This window comes from Artibeus jamaicensis, unplaced genomic scaffold, assembly GCF_021234435.1.
Source record: "Artibeus jamaicensis isolate MK-2021 breed Jamaican fruit bat unplaced genomic scaffold, CSHL_Jam_final contig_311, whole genome shotgun sequence".
NCBI classification, from domain to species: Eukaryota; Metazoa; Chordata; class Mammalia; order Chiroptera; family Phyllostomidae; genus Artibeus; species Artibeus jamaicensis.
The window spans coordinates 10,286,054-10,308,222 of record NW_026521717.1 but is presented as its reverse complement, the minus strand read 5'-3'; the positions used below and the strand labels follow the sequence as shown (position 1 = coordinate 10,308,222).

General features: G+C 37.7%; 1 protein-coding gene across 5 annotated transcripts in view; it reads right to left on the bottom strand.

Moving 5' to 3' along the window:
* GLI3 (GLI family zinc finger 3) overlaps nt 1-22,169 on the bottom strand; it is a 318,015-nt gene that overhangs the window by 99,676 nt on the left and 196,170 nt on the right. For 4 of the 5 annotated variants that reach the window (XM_053662976.1, XM_037132127.2, XM_053662978.1 and 1 more), the window contains one exon: nt 4,613-4,818. In XM_053662976.1, the coding sequence (XP_053518951.1) occupies nt 4,613-4,818 (206 nt within the window). The remainder of the gene's footprint in view (nt 1-4,612; nt 4,819-22,169) is intronic. The other variant, XM_053662977.1, reaches the window with a different exon arrangement.

Below are 22,169 nucleotides of genomic sequence, written 5' to 3'. Positions count from 1 at the left end.
TTTCCAGAATGGCACATAAGCCTCAAATGTGTTTTCAGGTCTCATATTTTTATGACACTCCTAAAAGTACACCTGTAACAAATTAGGGGCATTTTTTGTGCTAATATGTCTCATATTAATTATTAGCCCAGCCACAAGATCATAAAAGGTGAAATAAAAATTATTTTTTGCAACTCTACAGTTTAAAGAAGTCACCAAGAATTTAAAATTATTAAAATGTATGTATACAGTTAAGTCATTCCCATGTCTGCCTTACAAAACAAAATTGTTTCTTATATCAAATCACTGGATGTTCACCTTCCTTACATTAGTTGACAATTTAAACAACCATGATTTCTTTCTAGATGCTTACCATATTTCTCTCAGCTTTCTTTTTTAAATATATCTTATTGATTATGCCATTACAGCTGTTCTATTCCCCCGTTCATTCCCCTCCACCCTGCACACCCCTCCCCCACCATCCCCCCCTTTAGTTTATGACCACGTGTCTCAAGTTCTTTAGATTCTATATTTCCCATACTATTCTTGCCCTGCCCCCTATCTATTTTCTACCTACAATCTATGCTACTTATTTTCTGTACCTTCTCCCCCTTTCTCCTTCTCCCACTCCCCTGTTGCTAACCCTCCATGTGATCTTCATTTCTATGGTTCTGCTCCTGATCTGGCTGTCCTTTTAGTTTGCTTTTGTTTTAGGTGTGGTTGTTAATAACTGAGTTTGCTGTCCTTTCACTGTTCATCTTTTTTATCTTCTTTTTCTTAGGTAAGTCCCTTTAACATTTCATATAAGGGCTTGGTGATGATGAACTCCTTGAATTTGATCTTATCTGAGAAGCACTTTGTCTGTCCTTCCATTCTAAATGAAAACTTTGCTGGATAGAGTAATCTTGGTTGTAGGTCTTTGGATTTCATGACTTGGAAGACTTCTTTCCAGCCCCTTCTTGCCTGTAAGGTCTCTTTTGAGAAATCCGCTGACAGTCTTATAGGAACTCCTTTGTAGGTGACTGTCCCCTTATCTCTTGCTGCTTCTAGGATTCTCTCTTTCATTTTAATCTTGGCTAATGTAATGATGATGTGCCTTGGTGTGTTCCTTCTTGGATCCAACTTCTTTGGGACACTCTGAGCTTCCTGGACTTCATGGAAGTCTATTTCCTTTGCCAGATTGGAGAAATTCTCTTTTATTATTTGTTCAAATAAGTTTTCCACTTGTGGCTGTTCCTCTTCCCCTTCTGGTACCCCTATAATTCGGATGTTGGAACGTTTAAAGATGTCCTGAAGGTTCCGAAGCCTCTCCTCATTTTTTTGAATTCTTGTTTCTTCATCCTTTTCTGTTTGGTTATTTTTTTCCTCTTTCTGGTCCACTCCTTTGACTTGAGTCCCAGTTTCCTTTCCATTACTATTGGTTTCCTGTGCATTTCCATTCATTTCAATTAGTTTAGCCTTCATATGTTTCTCTAATTTGTGACTAAAATCAACCTGATCACCAGTGTTTTGAACTGTGCATCTGAAAGTTTGGCTATTTTTCATCGCTTAGATTTATCAGCTCTGGGGCTCTGAGTTGCTCTTGAGCCATGTTTTGATCTGTTCATGCCTGTTATGTATGAGGAGTGGAGCCTTAAGTATTCACCAGGGCGTGGCCACCCAGGTAGCTGGTTTGTGATGATGTATATGGGGGCGGGGTCAGAGAGGGACAATCAAGATCCCCTCTGCTGCTTCCTGCCACTGGGGCCTGCAGGGTCTGTGTCACCACTTGCTCCTTCACCAGTTTATCTGCGCACAAATGTGTGACCTCAGTCAACCCTCAGTGGGTCCACCCGCTACTCCACACCCGGGATCCGCCCACGGCTGCTGGTGCTTTTGCGCGCTCGAGTTGGTCCAGTGGATCTTTCCTGCCGGACCCAGCTCTGCTGCTGGCTCTGCCCCTCTTACTGGTTTGGCTGAAGGGTTCGTTGTTGTCAGACTTCCATATAGTTCAATTTTCTGTGCTTTGGCTGTGTTTTTGTTGCTAAAACTTTGTTGTTTTTAAACTTGGTTGTGTGAGAAGGCACAGTGCTTCTACCTACATCTTGGTGGAAGTCCTCTCTCAGCTTTCTGACAGGAGTGTCTGAGTCAGTTCTCAACATATGGAGGACCCAGCACTTACAGGTGGAATAGTCAGCACAGCTTCAGTAACACACAATTAGGTGAGAAGCTGCAATTTTGTGTTCCATAATTTAAAAACTCTTTTTTTCACTACAAAATCAAGAGGGAAAATATACCTACCAATATGGAACGATGTACTGGCAAGAGTCAGCTCTATAAGAGTGGGATAATAACTGGTTTCCACCTGCCAATTTACATGCAAAACTGGCAGGATATTGCAGAGGTTCTGAGTGTGGTCTCCAGATTCATGAAGATCTATATACAAATGCTAGCTCTACCTCTTACTGCTCTGTGAGGTTGCTGGGAGTACTGAATGCAATGATGCATGTAAGGTGCTTAATAGCTCATACCATTCTATTAATAAAAGTTAGTTTTTCAATTAACTATGTAGAAAAACTGGCATTCTAGCAATAACTTTGTGTTTAACTTGTATGCCAATAGAATTTTTATTTATTACAAAGACAGAGATGTATATTAAAAACTTTGAGACCACAAGAGAATAATATTAGTGACTTAACTTTATTTGTCTATTATTGGACTCTTGAGGCAGGAGAAGGAAGGTTAGAACCCCAATAAAAAATGTCTTATTCACACTCATCATGAAATACTATGGATAGCAGAAGATAAGATGCTTTAATTAGAGGTCTTACTTTCTAAAGTAAGTGGCTCAACTAAATTTCAGCGAGCCAGGCACAATTTCAAATCCATTGTTAGCTGACCTCCCTTATCACCTTCTTCCTCTGTCCTTCTTGTTAGTCATTTCCATAAACTCCCAAGTACTCCATGGAGGTGACTCTCCATTTTCCCCATTCTAAAACCAAATCCCAAGCAGAACATGACTTGCACATGACTCTCTTGACAATTTTATTATTAAAACATAAATCTTACAAACTTCTGGCTATAAGATAAAAAAGAACTGGAGATATAATGTACAGCATGATGAATACAGTTAACACTGCTATATGGTATATCTGAAAGTTGCAGAGTAAATACTCAAGTTTCTCATCATGAGGGAAAGACACTTTTTCTTTTTTGTATCTATATAACTGTGATTATACTGTAATAATCATTTCACAAAATATGTAAGTCATTATGCTATATACCTTAAACTTATATAGTGCTTATGTCTGTTATATCTCAATAAACTGAAAGAAAATACCATATGTGAATTTTGTCCAAATAGTAAAATATATTCTCTTTAGGTGCCTTTCAACAAGCTGATTGCTATTCCGGGAGCACTTGATACTCCTGGAAGTACAACTAAGTATATGTTTACTGTGCAACCTCATGCAGCTTTCCCACATACTATTTCCACCTGGCAAAGCAAGCCTCAGAGAGTGGTTAGCATGGACAAGGGGGACAGTGCAGGGCCACTTCAAACACTGCTCAGTGAGATGGACTGCATGGTGTTGCTCTGTCCTCTTAAAAAAGCATCAGTGATTTGTGACCTGCTATAGAGGACTCATAACCTACTACTATCTGCAATCAATAAGGCTTATGCCATTATGGCCCTTAATTCAGGCTCTAGAAATTATGGGCAAGTGAATTTGAACATGTGTATATGCAATGGGAAATGTTCTTGAATGGAAGAAATGGTTTAGAACTTGACAACCGCAGAATACATGACTCCTATTAAAAAGAGTCATGTCAAAGTATTTAATTAGGAGGCTAATAGAACCAACCAGAATTTGATACTTGAGAGCCTAAATTGAGCATCAGGTATTACAGAGTTAAGGTTCATTTATTACAGAATTCATTTCTTTTCCCACCATTTCCCTGTTCTACTTTTTGTCTGGCATGATCAAGGATAGACAGCACATGCAGCAAATACGTCTGAACCATCAAGTTCTCTGAGACCTTGCTATTTAGTGAGTGGTCCATGGACCAGCAGCACTAACTTTATCTGAGAGATTTTCAGAAGTGCAAAATCTCAGGCTCCTCCTGGACTCACCCCACCCAGGTGATCCATATGCACACTGGAGTTTGAGCAAAGCTGCTCTAATAGACACACCTGTATAAATGTGCCTATCAGACATGCAGGACAGAAGAGTATATATCAAACAGTAGGCAAAAGGCACTGGTTAAACACGCACACTGTATGAAAGGCTACAGGGTCAACCTAAACTTCTGTGAAGCTGCAGAACAAAACAGTAAATAAGAACAAGGATTTTATAGTAAGTGAAATCTGGCTTTGAGTTCCACCTCTGTCACTTACTAGCCATGGACCAGGATGAAAATTATTTGGCCCCTCTGCACATTGCTATCTTTACCTGAAAATGAAGATTATAACCCCACCCTCATGGAGGTGTCCCTACATTGAAATGAAAACATGCACTTAAAGCATTTAGCACAGTATCTAGCACATGGGAAACACTCAATAAACATCAGAGCTACTCAACACCATGTCCCAGATGAGGCAGAGGGAGAAGGTGTTGTGATGTGTCAAAGCAGAATGGGTTGGTTTGAGACTTACCATCTGTGGGACTCAGCCCCCGGGCTGCAGAGATCATAGAGAGGGATGGACTGCTGTGCAGAGACCGGATGTAGTCCATATAAGGGTTGATGTAAGGATGTGGAGGGCTGAAGGGTGACTCAGAAGCTGCAGCAGGGTTCCGGTGTGGGGAGATCCTAATGAAGGGCAGGTCCGAATATGTCGGGCTACTAGATAAAGCAGAAGGCCTAGGTAAAAAGAAAACCAGATACAGAGGTATGCATGAAACAAGTATCCCCACAGGCAGAGGGTGTAAAAAATATAAGAGTTTAAGTGAACTTAAAGTGTCTTGGGGAAAAATATTAGGCATATATATATATTTCAGTACCTTAATATCATGGTGACATAATGCAGGCAGAACACTACTATACAATTATTTGCCAAAGGAAATTGACCTTTGAGGTATTTTATGACACTTAGAATATAGAAAAATAAATGGCTGCCTTTGGCTTTTCTGATTAGAAGAAATACTAAACAACATATCTGAGCTCAAAGTAGCTGCTGAGTTCATATTTTCCATTTGACCTGAATACTAAGCTCACCATTAAAAACTTACCTCTCACCATCATGTTGTTGCATTAAAAAGAAAGAGAAGAGAAGAAAGCAAATATGTCTGACTGTAAGGCTGAGCATGCATATGGCAAAGTTGCCCACAAATAGGAAAGGTGACTAATTGCAAAAGTCTAAAAAATGTGAAATCAGACACTCTATATATCCATGCTTGAGTTTTACACTAAGTTTGGCAGTATGAATAAAACTAGTTCTATAGACCTGTATCTCACTTTGTTGAACCCAACTCCTTCTCTCTGAAAGGCAGCAATAAGAATCGGCTTCCTCTCACACTCACGTTTCACATGACATCCCGATTAGCCATGTTCAGTGAATAATCAATAATTAAGTGCTCCTGGGGTTAGAAAGTTGGCAAAGAATGAGGTTTTGATCAAGTTCATGTCTTGGTTATACTGAGCTAAAGTAGACTGTACACTTTAAGCAGATGAAAATAAATTCTCCAATACACCTTGTTGTCAATCCCCTCCTGGTACTCCCCACAGTCACCCCTGAAACTCCTGGGGCAGGCATTTCTAAAATGGTCAGTCTGTACAATCCCTTCACTGCCTTGCTCCCTCTTAAACAGAAATTGTTTCGTGTGGATAATCCAGTGAACTGACCATGGCAGGTTAAACACTTTGCACTTTCCTTTTTCTCATTCATGAAGGGCAAGGCCATAAAAAGGAGAAGCCAAGATACAGACAGATCTACTGAGAATGGCAAATTCCTCTTGTGCCACTGGCTTTAAGAGTTAAAATGGAAGGAAGGGGAAACATATTTTCTCATCTTGCCTCTCAAAGCAAGTGCATACTGACAGCCAGGCCCTAGGCCCCATCACCCTGTCAGAATACAATCTTGGAAGAAGCCAGCTCCACCAAGTAAGTGCACAGCAGAGGCACTGAAATAAATGAAACAAAAAATCAGATAATGAATTTTCTCTCAGTAGAAAATAAAAGAGATTGAAATATGGGTGTGAGAGGGGAGGAATTTTCTTACTTACTCCTTCCTAATCTTTTTTTTTTGAACTAGAAACAAGAGACTTTTATTTGTTATTCAGATGCCACTTCTGGTGAAATAAAATAAAAATCCAGTTTTCTAAATTTACATGTGGGAAGAGTGAAAACTCAGCACCAGAAAATAGCTTTCTTTTCAAAACAACTTGAGGCTTTCCATAGTCACTCAAAACTCAGTAAAATTACTTATACTTTAAATAAAATCGGTATAACCTAATAGTGTATCCTATTTTAGCTTTTTACTACAAATCAAGTTAGCTCTGTGCTATTGATTAAATTGTAAGCTCTGTTTAAATACGTTGCTACTTTAGAGCACAGGGGACACTCCGATTCATTAGTTCATTTCTACCAGAAAGGAAAATCAACCATCCAATATGGTTTAAAAATAATTATTACGAAGTATAAACTTATTTGTAGATATATGATGAGAGATCAGTGCAGCAAAAATGTAGAAAATAGACATTTCAAGAAATTCATGAGATGATATCTCCTAGATAAGCTTTTGTTATCCACTACAAATTGGGTCTGAACAATATGAACTAAAAATTAGTGAAGGCAATAGTAGTTCATACTTGCTTTTATTTCCAGTTTTTTACAAAAATTGAAAACTTACTTTTGTGAAATTCCAGAATTAAGAAGGGTAGTAAAAGAATTTTAGAGGCATAGAGTCAATTTTGAAGAATCACGCATGGGAAAAAAAATCAGCATCTAGAACATGATGAAAATTCTTTTTCCCTCCCCTTCTCTCTCTCTAAAAGTAAATCATAGAGGTTAGAATCGGTCAGTCATAACCCAAAGATACAAGGAAGCCAGGAAGGAAATGGCTGACAGTTTTCTCAAGTCTGTGGATGTCTGATGTCTGAACCCAGGCCTTCACTCTCATTTGACCTGTTTCAACAAGAAGACTGAAGATAACTATTAAAACAGCTGCCATGAGAGAAGGAATCAAAATCTGGTCACATCTTCCCTGGCAGAAACACCAATAAGAAGCAACATCAGAGAAGATAGTTGATTCCTCCTAGAGATAAAGACAGCCAACTTCACCCACTCTGGGAATGCCATAATCACACATGCCACTTCCAAAGAGATGATGCTGAAGAAACACTGGATCATCTAGTTCTAAATAAGGTGGTGAGATGTACTTTCAGGCAGGAATGCAAGTAAGAAAGCTGTAAGTGAATCAACTGCCCTAAAGAAAGAAACCATCTGATTCAAAGTCCACCATCCCCAGGACATGAGTAGTGAATTGCTTAGTATCAGTTACCCAGTAAGGGGTCATAAGGACTTCTGGAGATGGGTGAGACAGACCACTAGAGAAGTAGTACCATAAAGGGCTTGGGTTCTGAAGGGGAACTGACGTGGATGGCAGCTGTGCAACCTTAGCCACCATACCTACCCTCTCGCTGTCCTTAAGGATCCAACACGGAAGATACCTACTTTGTAGGGGTCTTGGCAAGTAAATCTGAGTGAAGCTTAATGAATTCAATAGTGCTATTTTTTCACATATATCACACACTATGTTAATTAATATATTCCACTTCTAATCTATACATATACACAATACAGATATATATACTCATACAGAAATACACACACATGTATATTAGGGATGGCATATACAGCATACTATGTAGTTTTCAAATACTGGAATATTGGAACCTTCTTTTCAAAGGTAATTGTATGTTTTGCTCCCCTAACAGTGCTTCTGAAGTACCCCCTTGGAAATGCCAGGCCTCCCCTTAGTAAAATTATAAAACCACATTAAGAACAGAAACTCAGGCCCTGGCTGGTATGGCTGAGCATTGTCCAATAAACCAAAAGGTCGCAGGTTTGATTCCTAGTCAGGGCACATGCATAGGCTGTGGGTTTGGTCCTTGGTCAAGATTGTATGAGAGGCAACTGATAGATGTTTCTCTCTCATACTGAAATTTCTCTTCCTCTCTCACTCCCTCTTTCTCTTCAACAACAACAACAACAACAAAAGCATGTCCTTGGATGAGGATTAAAAAAAAAAACAACAGAAACTAGGTAATTAAATACAAGAGTTTTGAAGGAACTGGATTGAATTTAGGCACCACTGTATCACTGCTAGTTCCATTACAGCAGAAGTTCCCTGATAACACAAAATGGAACAATAACAGCCCCATTACAGGGCTGCCATCAATGACTGGCACTGGGTACTCAGTAAACGATGATACTACTGACATCCTTTGGGGTAGTGAGAACCATCCAACAGAAGTTCAAGTATGTGTGTGTTTCTAAATTCAGCAAACAGGTGTCCACATATTGTTTCAGTATCCTTGCTGCTAAGTTTCTCACTGGAAGTTGATCACTGATTAATTTTGTTTCCATATCAGGCCAAACTTGTGAGTTGGCTAAGTATGACACTCTTCTAGTGCTGAAGCCTGACAAAAATGAGTTTCTAAGACACCAAAGCTCAGCACTGGACCTTGAACTCTAATGGCTCCAGCACCACCTGACAATGTATGTAAATATTTCTAGATTATAGTTTTTCAATAAAGCTGCTTTAACATTACCTAAACAGAGCTACTACAAAATGCCTAGAACCTAGATCATTTGTCAATTATTTTTCACTATGAAGCAAACTTGAGATGGAAGGTTAACCTCTTTAATAGGTAAATGTGTGTTTATTGCTATGCACAAGAGCCATTCAAGATTATGACCAGAAGGGTGAATTCTACTGTAGGAAGGAGGTGAAAGTTGTGGGGAAGACAGCCACAAAATTTTCCACATAAACTTGACCTGGTAAATATTTGTCGAGCTTGCTAAAAACCTTCATTTGAAGATTACAGTAGCACCAGAAAAAACATATAGGTGTCTGTTTCTTGGTTTATATTTTTATAAGATTCGTAATTTGAGGATTGCTATTGGCATGTCATCATTTCCTCTGCCTATAGCTTTCCTTTTTCTCTGTGTTCTGAGGCTGGACAAAACTCAATCACTGAAGGACAGCACAAAACATGGAGAGAAAAATCACAACAAGAAACATGCTAGAAAGAACTATGAAACAGAACTGTTCCAAGTACAGAGATTCCATGACTTTTATGTTGTAGCTAAAGAGTATAGAAATATGACTGTAACCCTCTAAACTAAATCATACTAACTTTAGTCTAGGACCAGAGATGCCCTAGCTGTAGAGGGTTGTCTGGACTACCAGAGCACAACTGTGGGGATAGGGGTTGTTCCATTACCTCTGCATCTTGGCTCATGCGTGTGGACCCAGCATGCCCGGTCAGGGTTAACATCCCTCATACTGCTCTCACCCATTTGTCTCTCCAAGGCCATAAAGACCTAATGAGTGGCTGTCATTTGTTTCCACATTGGAAAATGAAGTAGAATTTCAGAAAAGAAGGTGGACATTACGGTTGATTTCTTCCAAAAAACAACAAAGCACTATGAAGTTGTGTGTTTGTGGAAATAATTTAACTTCGGAATTTTTTTAAGGTCATGAAAATTGATTATGAAGAAAACAGTAGCAGATTCTTACAGCTTTTTTAACATTATGCTATGATAAACTTCAAAACAAAAACACATTGCAGAGAATACCTTCTTAGTTAGAATGAAATATGATTAAATAATCTAATTTGTTGCTGCCTTTTCATCTATCTTATTGGGTTACTAAAATGCCAAGATTAAAATCACAGTATTTAATCACTTGCATGACTCATTATGAGAGTATTAAACAAGGTTTGTATACTGGATCATTACAACTTGCTTTCATGTTGCTTAGAATGCTGGAAATGTACACAATACCCCTCGCATATTTGCATGCAGGCTCCAACTACCAGAAGAATAAAATGTTGTTTTTTATGTAACAAATTTACTTTCTGTTTAACTTAGTTCTTTCCATAATAAGTAGACACTCTTCATATTCAAGTACTGGCCTAACAGAGAACAAAGGAAGTTATCCCTTATAATGTATTTTTAACCAACTAATAAATTATTCAATAGTCACAGTTTTAATAACCCAAATTTTGTAATAAAAATTTGCTTTCCATACAGCGTATGAAACAACTAAAATGTCCATAGCTAATACACTAAAATAAACACTGTAGGAAATCTGCACAGTCTGGATTTCATCTTTTCCTCCATTCAAGGTAAACTTCCAGGTAACCTTTGCCCCAGAATAATCATGTGACCCTTAAACATACCCAGAGTCATGCCAGTTACTTTCCAATTACTATCCTTCACCCGGGAACCAATGCATGCCCAGAAAGGCTGGTCTTTCAGGTACAAACCAGCTGGCTCATATTTCCTCTGGATTCTACTAATGAGAAGCACTGGCAGGAGTTGGCAGTGGAGAGAAGAGCAATCAGAGATATTTATTTCAGTAACTTACTCTCTGTAGCTAGAGATCTGCTAGTGGCATTCCCCTTCCCATGGCCACCTTTCCAGAAGCATAACCCCTCTTCCTTGGATCCAGTCATCAATGAATCAATTTGTCTGTACCTTCAGGTTAGGGGTAGTAACCTTTTCCAACTTTTGCTAGTCCTGGTGGCTGGACTTTAGGACCACTTTTGGGGCTTTTAATCTCATTCACTCCTTTGTAAATATCTACTCTTTTAAGCTGCCAGGACCCTAACTGATAAGATGGCTCAGTTTTAAATCCCGTTTTTATCATCTTTGTAGGTAAATTATAGTTTTCATGAATTTTGAATTTACTTAGGCTCTTTATTATAAAGTCATCATGTTAGATTTCAATTTTTAAAAATCACCTCCATAACTAAACAGATGAATATTTCAAGGATGTATTTATTTAATAGACATTTTATTGAAAATCCATTTACTAAGAATCAGTTATGATTTCATCAGTTGGGGCTTTCAAGAAATATAATATATGGTCATTTGCTCTCTGCTCTCAAAGAGTGTATAGTCAAATGGGGTGAACAGTACACATCTATAAGGAGTATATACGAGCAAATTTTATCTGATGAGCAGCACAGTCAAAAACCACCAACAGGAGGCTTCCGGGATACATCTTGGTTATGAAAAATATGGAATGTATACTGTGCTACAAAATACAAATATGATTTGGACAGAAATGACCACTAAAGGTGAAGGTTAAAACATTGCTTAAGGTACACACAAACGCTATGGTGCTGAATTATTTTTCTACATGGAGGATTTAAGGGCTATGGCTGCATTCTTTAACCAAAAAAAAAGAGAGAGGAAAAATATTTGTTTTAACGATGAAACATTTTTTTCAAAAGGTTTTGACACTGACTTCCTTATTTTTTCTATTTATATCTGAATATAAAGAGTTTATAACCATGAATGAAAAAGGTAAGAGATTTAAAAAAATAGTCATTCCTTATATCCACGCTATCCAGACTGAACCAGTGTCAATATTTTAACGTATTTAGTTCCAGCACTCCTTCAGGCATTATACTCTTCCAACACAGTCAAAATAAAAGTACCTTTTGAATTATACTTTTGCTTTCAATATTAAAAGGTTTTCCTAATATCTTTAAACAAATTGTACATAAACATCATTTATCATTGCAGTGCAAATTAAAGTCACAATGAGTTATCATTAAACATCCACTGGAATGGCTAAAATTATAAAGACTGTTAAGTGTTGATAATTTACAGCAATAGGAACTCTCAAACAATGTGAGTGTAAGCTGTCATAACCTCTTTAGAATATAACTGAGCATTATCTACTTGATGTATAACCTATGATCCAGCAATTCCTTTCCCTCTCATATGCCCAACAATAATGTATGAAGATGTGCCACAATGTACTAGAATATTCAGAGCATCATTATTCATTCACGTTAAAATTGGAAACAACCAAGTATCTATTAACATTAGAATGGGTAAATAACTTACACAATGAAATAGTGAATATCTGTGAAAATGAACAAACTACAAAGTGAAAAAATCTCACAAATGTAATACTGAGTAATAAAAAGCCTCGCACAAAAGAATATAATATACTGTGTGAGTATAACCCTATTTGTATTAAGTTCAAGTAACAGACGAATCTAAACTTTAGCATTAGAACAGTCAGGGAAATGTTTACCTTTGGGCTGGTAGACTTTTGTGGTGCTGGCAATTGTTCTGTTTCTAGACTTAGTGGTTACAGATTTTACCTCTAATGATTCATTAAAATTCCTGGAACTACATGTGTATATTTTGTGTTTTTCTCTATGTATACTATATATTACCAATTTTTGAAAAAGCATACACACATTTTGTATGTCCACAGTGGTGTTAATGATTTCTATTAAGTTCTGAAAAGCAAACAGATATACACTTGTACTTTTGAGTTTATAAAATATCAATACTTTAAAAATATCATCATTTATGATATTTACTGCTCTCAAAGATTGTCTAGTTAATTAGTCTAAATTCAAAGTAAACTAAGGAAGATAGGCTTCTGTGTATTAATTTTAGGGGAGGAAAGTCTCTGCTAAGCCAATCAAAGGACAAAGACATGTCTACGTTCACAATACATGTCAAACATGTACTTTCACAACCAAAACAATGCCATGCAAGTATTATAAAAGTGATGCAATGGTCTATGGCTAAAACTGATTTTATTTCTTCCTGAGAGGACTGTAAAAATAATTTGACAAAATGTATCTCTATTCTGTACTGTAAATATAACTCTACATTAATAAATTAAGATTTCAAGGTCAAGAAAATAATCAACAAATATAAAAGAAAGTTTATTCACCATAACTATAACGTGCACTGTTATTAAAAAGAATTCTTAACAAACATAGTATTGGTTCAAATAAGTACTTGGAGCTAAGTGGCTACAATGCATCTTCCCTTTGGCCCAATTCACACTTGTATAAAGAAGCCTGCCGTGTGTACCCAACATTTTAGAAACAAGGCAGAGAGAGAGAGAATACCAGTGGAAAAGGTGATATCCTTGATCCAAATGGCAGTTGACAAACCAGTTTCTAAATAACTTGTCATCAGTTTTGAATATTTTAGTTCCATAGGCACAGAGTATATTCAAATTTATTATTTTTGGTGGCCTCTTTTGCTGCACAAATGGAATCCAAATATTCCATACAAAAATACCCTTCTTTTTACAATGTATAATAACAGATATCATCTTTTTTCCTTCCCCCAATCACTACAGTTTGTGGAAAAAATAAAAATAATTAAAAATTGGTCATGTATGTTTTTAAATTAATATAATTCATATGTGTCATTATATTAATGTAACTGATATATATCATATATTTATAATATGTGTTGCATGTGGTTAATATTTTATATATAATTGATATAAATATAAGGACTAATTATTAGAAGAACTAATATGTTGTGCCTTCCTTTACAAATTCCACAGAAATACCTACCACCTTAATGAAAATACAATTGTGGTTGCCTAGGAGAGAAATTCAGATATGCAGTTGCTAATCCTCCCCTAACTCAACACCTCAATGATGAATGGACTGAGAGTTGACCACAGTGGTCAGACTGGGACACTTGATGGGCTCCTGTTTTCTAGAGAGCTTCCCAACTGGTTTGCAGTTGACACAGACACAGTCCTTTCTCCCTTCTTCCCCTGAAATAGTAGAAACTGTTTCCTTTGAATAGGTACCTTTTTCCTTTGGATATTCTTCCTCCAGCTTTATCTAGGCAGGCGATGGGGGGTGGGAAGGTGTGCTCTCCTGTCTTATTCTCCTCCATATCTCCTGTGGCAGGGAGTATGCACTTATGTTCATTTAATTGGCTATTCTATACATGAGAGTCCCAAGATCTAAAACTTAGTTATGGTATTGGGTAAACTGGATCTTTCAAAGTCTGCTCTGATACAAGGCTATTTAGACCTAGATGAACAAGCAGCAGTGTTACACTATTTAATTTTTGACAAAAAAAGTATACACAAAGCCTTCAGCCTGATACTTGTCAGATGATAAGTTCTTAGTATATTGGCCTCTTTGACCAAGTAGCTCATTCCTACTGATGCTATTACTAGAGCTTTGGGGCGGGTTAAGGCCAAAGTCACCTTGTTTTCTCCAATTGCCTGTGTATGCATTTCCTTAGCACCCTGCATTATTGTTCTGGAGCCAGAGTGAGTTCAGCTATTTGACACCATTGGTGGTATCTAGGAGCACCCACCCCACCTCTTCCAACAAAACAAAGAGGTTAGTAGCTTTACTTGATCTTTAGTAAAACAAATGGAATTTTTTCTTTCTGAAAAGTAAATTCAAGGGCATGGTTATTCTGTAGCTTTATTTCAAAATTTGATTGGCATGAGAAAAGAAAAAAATGGAGAGGGGACAAACATCTCAAAGTCTCATTTTTCTGACATTCCCACCAACTTTCCACACATACTAGTAGATCCTATTTTTCAGAATTTGATGAATTACCAATCCCTCTGCCCAAAAGCAAGTCAAAGTAACAAAATAATTACTTTTTCCAAAAAGAAAGCACAGAAAAATAGAAAGGTAGTATCAAGTAATTCAGCAAATTACAAAGTCCCATGAACTACAGGTATCCAGAAAATTTCTGGTAAGTATGCGCCCTTGGCTGGGTGGCTTAGTTGGTTAGAGCATCATTCTGTATGTACATCAAAATGTTGTGGGTTCAATTGCCAATCAGGGCACATATCTAGATTGCTCATTCAATTCTTAGTTGGGCCATGTATAGGGAGGCAATGGATCAATGTTTCTCTCTTTCTCTCTCTCCCCCATCTTTCCTCTCTAAAACTTAATAAACACATCTTTGGATAAGGATTTTAAAGAACAACTCCTGGCAAATGTGGTATTTGTTTGTTTAGATGTTATGTTGTCCAATATGGTCCCATCAGCCATGACATCCTTTTAAGGAACTTTTGGATTTGTGCTATGATATCCACGAGGTATAAAGAAAGAGAACCCTAAAGTACATACAAGAGTAGATTAGAATTGCTGACTTAATTGGCTAAACAAGCACAGGCTTGTTTAAATCTCAACAATTTAAGGTAAACATTCATTTTTAAAATCTAAAGAGTTTCATGCCAGGATCTGTTATTTAAGTGAGAAATCTCCCAGGAAGAAGCTTCAGATATTGACTGGAAATATTAAGAAATAAGAAGTTAGGTTTGAACAGTTGAGTCCACTTACAGGTGGTACGGAGAATACTTATTTCAAACACAGGGTGCATCTGGAATTCTGAGCCAGAAAGAGTATGAGGCTTCTGTTATTAATTTATATTTTGTAAATGTAACTTCAAGAACTAACTAGATAGACCAATCTTCAAGGAGCTGGTGTGAACTTCTTCACTATTACCATTATCATCATAATCCTCATAATTATTATTACTAGTAACTATGGACTAGTTTTTCTGAGTTGTTTCTTGTGATCCTTGGCAAGATATCTAACTCATACTTTCTCTCATACTTTAAATTAACTTTTTAAAAAATCCTCACCTGTTGTAGACCGCTCTGCCTGGTTCTAGTTATTGTATCTCAACCCCTGTGGCTAAGGGCTAGTGACGACTTTGGAATGTGAGCCCCAGGAGACAAAGCTCGTCTCTGGTAGCAAAGGCTGTCTCAGTTTCCTCTCCCTGCCCCCAAAGCTTGGTTAAAAGTCAATGACAGGTAAGACCCCTCACAGCAGGGGGCAACCTAAGCCAGACTGGATCACTTGGGAAGCCTTCATGGAAGGACTGGCGGGGAAGGGGGAGTGCGTGCAATAAAGAGCAATGGACTCTCACCCCCTGGCTTTGACATAGCCTGAGTCCCCATGTTCTCTGGGAGAAGCGCTTCCTGGCTCCAATCCCCTTAAGCCTGAATACCTACCTGATGGGGAGGGGTGCAGCTCCTTGCCTTGCTAGAGCCTGTCCAGGGAAAAATTTGGCATCACAAAGACTTCCTGATAAACCTGTGAAATTTGCTTTGCTAAAGAGTGTTTTCATTCATATGTTAAGGGTTCAAGCAGGAAATCCTAAAACTCTGTTCATGACAGATTCTGACTCACACTAAGCCCTCAGATTTCTTTGAAATGTTATCTACTGTTTGATCCTTGCTGCCCTGTATTCCTGTGTACTACAACCCAATAAAAGGCCCTGGAGGAGGGGGCTCGAGGCCTTTTTCTCCTCGGAGAAACTGGCCACTCCTGGCCTTTTTCCCCTGAGAAACTGGCCACTGCTCACAGCCTTTTTCCTCTGGGAAAATGGCCACTTCTCCTCCCCAAGCAGATCACATCACGTCTCAGTCATGATTACTTTCATTTGTGGAACACGGGGGGACTTGTGAGGAAAGTTTCCCCCACACTCACCTGAGAATGTTTATTGATTTGAAAGTTGGGGGTGGAAAGAGAAACACTGATCAGTTGCCTCCTGTACACACCCAAACCAGGGACTGAGTTTGCAACCCAGGCATATGCCCGGACCAGGAATCGAACCTGTAACCTTTTGGTGTATGGTATGATGCCCCAACCAAATGAGCCACCTGTTCAGGACTAAATCAACTTTTTAAAAAAGTGATAATAATGATGTCCATCAAGGAACTATTAATTATCTAACTATTGTTAATTATCCACATAGCTTGCCTCCAGAATAAAATCACCAAGGTTGCCAGGGGCCTCTGTCCTACTAAAGGTGAAAATAGTGGCCTTTTTAAATAGCAGTCACTTTAGATTTAAGTGGAAGTAGACCTCGTAGACCTTTACTACATGTTAACTAAGACTTTATATTACAAGCACACTTCTCAATATTCCAGAATTTGAAACCCTTTGAAGGTGTCAGAATTTTCCAAAACAAATCAAATATGGACAAGGAATATATCTAATGTACTGGGGAATAAGCTGTCTATATTATTCAATAGAAAAGAATCATTAACTTCCACAAAAAGAGATAATTTTCTTACAGTTACTGTTATCATGGCTTCAGAGAACTTTGCCTGAAATTAGTCTGGCCACTTGGAAAGGAACCGCACAGTCTTCTACTGCACTCCCTCTTTCACAGAGGAAGAAAGTCTTCTGATCTACAGTGAGGACAGATTTCACTGACAGGAAATGAAATGATGTGCCAGAATTACTTGATCATATTACCACTGGAGAGCCTGTTCAGAAGACCACAGACTTACTGTGAACACTTTTTTGGGGTTTACATTTCTCATCTGTAAAATGTAAGGATTTGAACAAGATGATCTCCATTTCACCCATCAGGTTTAAAATCCCCTTTGGTCCTAAAATTCAATGTTTTCTATGATTTAAACCATTTGTCCCTGTCCAGCATTGGTCCCTTATTACAATTAGTATTATAAAGTCTGTTACTTCAAAGTTTGTTTAAAATTTAGTGGCACTTTACCTGAGTATCCTACAGATAAAATCTTTTTCTTTCCTTTTTTCCTTTCTTACATGACATTGCCATCATTACAGTGACTGATGTCACCCCCCCTCGCCACCCTCCCCACCAGCTGAACTCCAACTTTGATATTACTCCCAGAAGAATGGAAGTGTTTGGCTGTATGCTGATTGGATTTGGATGACCAATTGTTTAGAAGAAAGTGGGGCCATGTAGCTATGCAAAAGGTTCAGTACTAAGCCACAGCTTAAGCACTAAAGAAGCTTTTACCAGTGAGTTTAGAGCTATAAGATATTTTTATTTAACATTTCTCCCATCCAGGTTTGTTCATTTTATCTTCATTCTTTCAAATCCTGAAATTGCTTGGATAAGAGAGAGAGTTTATATATTATACACACACACACACAATTTCTAAGAGCAGTCTGAACTTTTAGGGGAAATTGAAGAAGCTTTGTGTCAAGTACAGCTAAATCCAGCCTTTCCATATCAAACCTCTGCTAGAAAATTACTGTGCAGATGATAAGGCGAAAAGATATAATAAAAAGTGACTCTACTCAATTTACACTGCAATATTGGTATGACTGAATATTTTTCATTCAGGTGTCTGATAAAATCACTGAACTGTATTGCAGATAAATAAAGGAGGATTCTGTCAAGAATAAACACCATTAATCATGAAGTCGTACCCTCTGAGAGCCTGTGCTATGCATCTGCACAAATATACCAACATAACCAGCACACAACACATGCTTCCCTTCTTTATACTGTTCCAGGCTGAAGTTGTCCTCCTTTTCTATTTCTTATGATTAAGGCAGCAATAACATTTTTAAAACATTTTCTTTACATTTTAACTTTACAGTCCTGCAACTAGGTCCATTATTATAATACTTAGGAAAAATTGGTTGGGCTCTCAGGGGAAAAAAACTTGACAGTGAGATCATTTCTTTGCTGATTACACACCCACACACATAATACATATGATATATACTGTATTTCATTAAAACTAAAATGCTACTTATCTAAAAATGCACCATTATTTTTGGTACCACTAAAAATGACAATACTTCCTTATCACTTTCAATTTGCAATTTATAATTATTTTAAAAACTCCTTTTGATGTACTTGCACAAAAAGAAAGATATCAGCAAAATAATTTTATTGAGAGATACCTGAAACTTCCCCATGACTGACACTTCACCAACAGCAATTGTAAAACACTGCAGATTGTAAGATACATTCCAATTTCGGAGATGTTAAAAGGTAAAAAAAAGAATGTACAACTTAAAATAGATGACTTAAATATGGTAATATAAGAAATACATATTAGGTAATTCAGTCATTTATCAAATACCTATGATATGACAGATTTGTGTTAAGTGCCATCTATATGCTCCTTCTTTTAATTTATCATATAAATTGGAATTGAATAATGAAGTAGGCTGGGACAGAGTAAGTCATCTGATAGTAAATACCTAAGCTGGATTCAAACCCAGTCTATGATTTTAAAAACAAAGAAAAATCACCTCAAACCAACTACAAATATGTCCATATATGCTTAAATATTATATTTTAGCATTGTTGATGTTGTTAGTTGAACAGATGGTATGGTTTTCAAGTTATCTTTTCATGCCAATTGGGACCTATAATAACCCAGGTGGTACCTGGCAGCTCTATGCACTGGTGACTAAGGAAGGATGTGCAGTGTTATACGGGGAGTATGAGGAAGAGTGAAGGGGAGAGGGATGGCATTTGGGCAAGACTAGGCAGATCTTCAAAGAATGAAAAGGGGGACAAAAGAAAAAATGGCACACATGTATGTATGTATTAGGGCCATGGTATTTTTTTCATAGACTCCTTTTCTAAGTATCCATACACAAGAAAAAATATAAACAACAAACCCAAACCTTCCCATAACTATGCAATGTTAAGCATTCTTAAAGTTAGATTGTGTGAGTACTTCATTTCACAGATGAAAACAAGGAGGTCCAGAGAGGCCAGGGAGTGTGTTCAAGGATCTAGTTGATTTATGGCAGAGCTGAGATTGACTCTTGACTGAGGCCCACGTTTATTACAAAAATAGCTTATAAAGTGGCTTTAAGAATAGGATCATCAGCTATGTGCCAAGAGTGATGTTTAAATTTTCTGGAAAGATACTTTGAAAGCCATAAAAAAGCATTATCACTGTCTAATGCAATCAACACCATCTTGGGTGTGGAGCAAGTATGTTCAGAGGTGATTATTCAGCAAAGCTACATTCCAGTCCCACTCCTGAGGAAGTTTAATTGTGTTCTACAGGAAGTATCATGGCAGCTGTGCTTTGGCTCAGTGGGGGATCTTGTTCAGAGCCCACTCTAAGCAGGAAGTGCCTCTTCTGGCCAAAAGAGGTTTAATTCCCATCTTCCAGGCAAATCCTCCCTGTATAAGGAAGAGCCTTGATCACACAGAGTAAATGCATTTATTTGCCAAAGGGAACATTGGCCAAGAGACACTCACAGAAAGTCTGTGGCTCCTAGGGCTCACAAAAATCTAATGCCAAGAGCCCAGTTCAAACCAGGCCCAGCAAGAAAACAGGAGGATTCCAAGAAACCAGAATCATTGTTTGGAGCCTTACTCTGTTCTTTTAGGAAAAACCTGTAATTTTCACTGCTGATTGTGTATTCAATCATTTGTAACAAACTGTCTGGTCCTCCTTTGGGAAGTTCCAAGTCAAAACTACTTCCAGGCACACTATTAATACATTCAGGCTTCCCAATTAGGTTGAGTACACCCCACCTGCTGATTAGAGTCAAAATTCTCACACACACAAAAAAATGGGTAAAAACAAGTGAACAGAACCCTTACAGAATTTTCCCCTTAAGTAACCTAAATTTTGTATAGTGGTCTCACAATGTTTTAACAATGCCTGTAACAAAAGACCAAATATTTAATTTTTATTTGATAAGTTACTAAGTTAAATTGTTCATCTCCATCTCTGTCGTAAACAGTACTTCAGAAAAAAACATGTATAAGAAAATGTAATGGCTGTGATTAAGATATCTGAATAATTTTCATTATTGTTGCTCATTACTTATACATATTTTGTGCAAGTAATTATAAAATTTCCTTCGAAATGTATATTTAACTGAAATGGAGCTAATGCTCTCTTGTCCTACTTTGCCCAGGATGATTTATTACTGAAGTGGGCATATGTATAATAACCTGAATTCCCCTCCTTCAGTAGGCATATTCACACTGGAAGAAAACCAAATGACTAGTAGTGTCCTTCAGTGATTTTAAAGCTAGTGATAATTCAACAGCAGCTATGTTATTAACCTGGAATGAAGCACTACCCTCTCACTAATGAGGTTACAGAATGTCTTTAGGTCTCCATGTTAGGAGCATTTAGCAAGCACTTGGCTTGGCAGAGACCTACAGCAGGTTGAAGCTCTGGACTAATCCCACAGGCCAGAATCAAATGGACTGGAAGAATTCGAAGACTGTGGCTCAGAGGAATGTAATTCATGCAGAAAAGCATTGTCAGAAGAAGGCCAGAGAACCTTGTGGGAAGAAAGCAAAATAAACAGTTCAACAAAGATGGGCCAATAACCTTTTCTAAAGCTTGAGTACAGGGAGACTTCAGTGGGGGCCTCAGATAAAGGCGTCATCAAAGGACACCCTTGCAAAGCAAACAGACCAAAAAGGAAACGTTTCTCTCCAAACACTAGAGGGGAAGTGGAAGGGGCACCCTCTACTTTTCATTCCTTCCAAGTCAACTTCCACATACCTACCTACCTCTGTCCAACAAACAGAGAAAAAACAAGCAATAACCAAAATAACTAAAAAGCTCCGTGTGCCCAGTCAAAAGATGGGGAAAGGTGGGGAAGTTAACCCAAATTAAGTAAAGTGTAATGTATCTTCTGAGTGTTCTTCAGATCGATGGAAGGCCTTTCCAAGTGCATGGAAAAACTGCCCAAGTCAGATCCACATAGCCTGCCATCCACATAAGACTCATGGAATGCTCAATAACTTACACTGTGCAAATTCTCTCTCAAAAAGACCATGTGACATTGTCAACCAAGGAATCATCTGACTAGGAGAGAATCACTCCACAGAGCTTAATGAATGCAGCCATACACAAGAGGTGGGACCTCTGCTTTCAACCCCCACCTCACCATTCCCTAATTCCACTGGAATATTGACTTGGACTCTTCTTCTCTCAGTCGGGTAACTACATGTACAGTCCTGGAATTCAAAGTCTGAGGTAAGCATATTTTGATCATTAAAACAAGATTACAATACTTCAGGCTGACTTTCTTTCTTCTCAACTATTTCAATTAACAAAGAAGATCATGCAAACTTTTACTGACTCATCCCAAGGTCACGCAGAGACTACCACAAGTAAAATGGACAGAAATGAGTGGTATATGTGTAAACATTTTAATATTCTATATTAAAAATAATAAAGATACATAAAATACTTAATTTAAATAAGTAATCCCAACATGTTAGGTAACATAAATATTAATATAATTCAATATAAGTCTCATATTAATCAGTTATATACCAGGCAACTACGATATGAAAAGCCTTTTAAAATCAGAGTCCCCTTTACAGGTCTGATTGCCTTTGCTAATGATTTACAATTTGGAAATTACTTCTGAAAACTTTCACTGGTGTGTGTAGTTTAGGTTGGAAGCAATGAAGACTAGGAATATAGG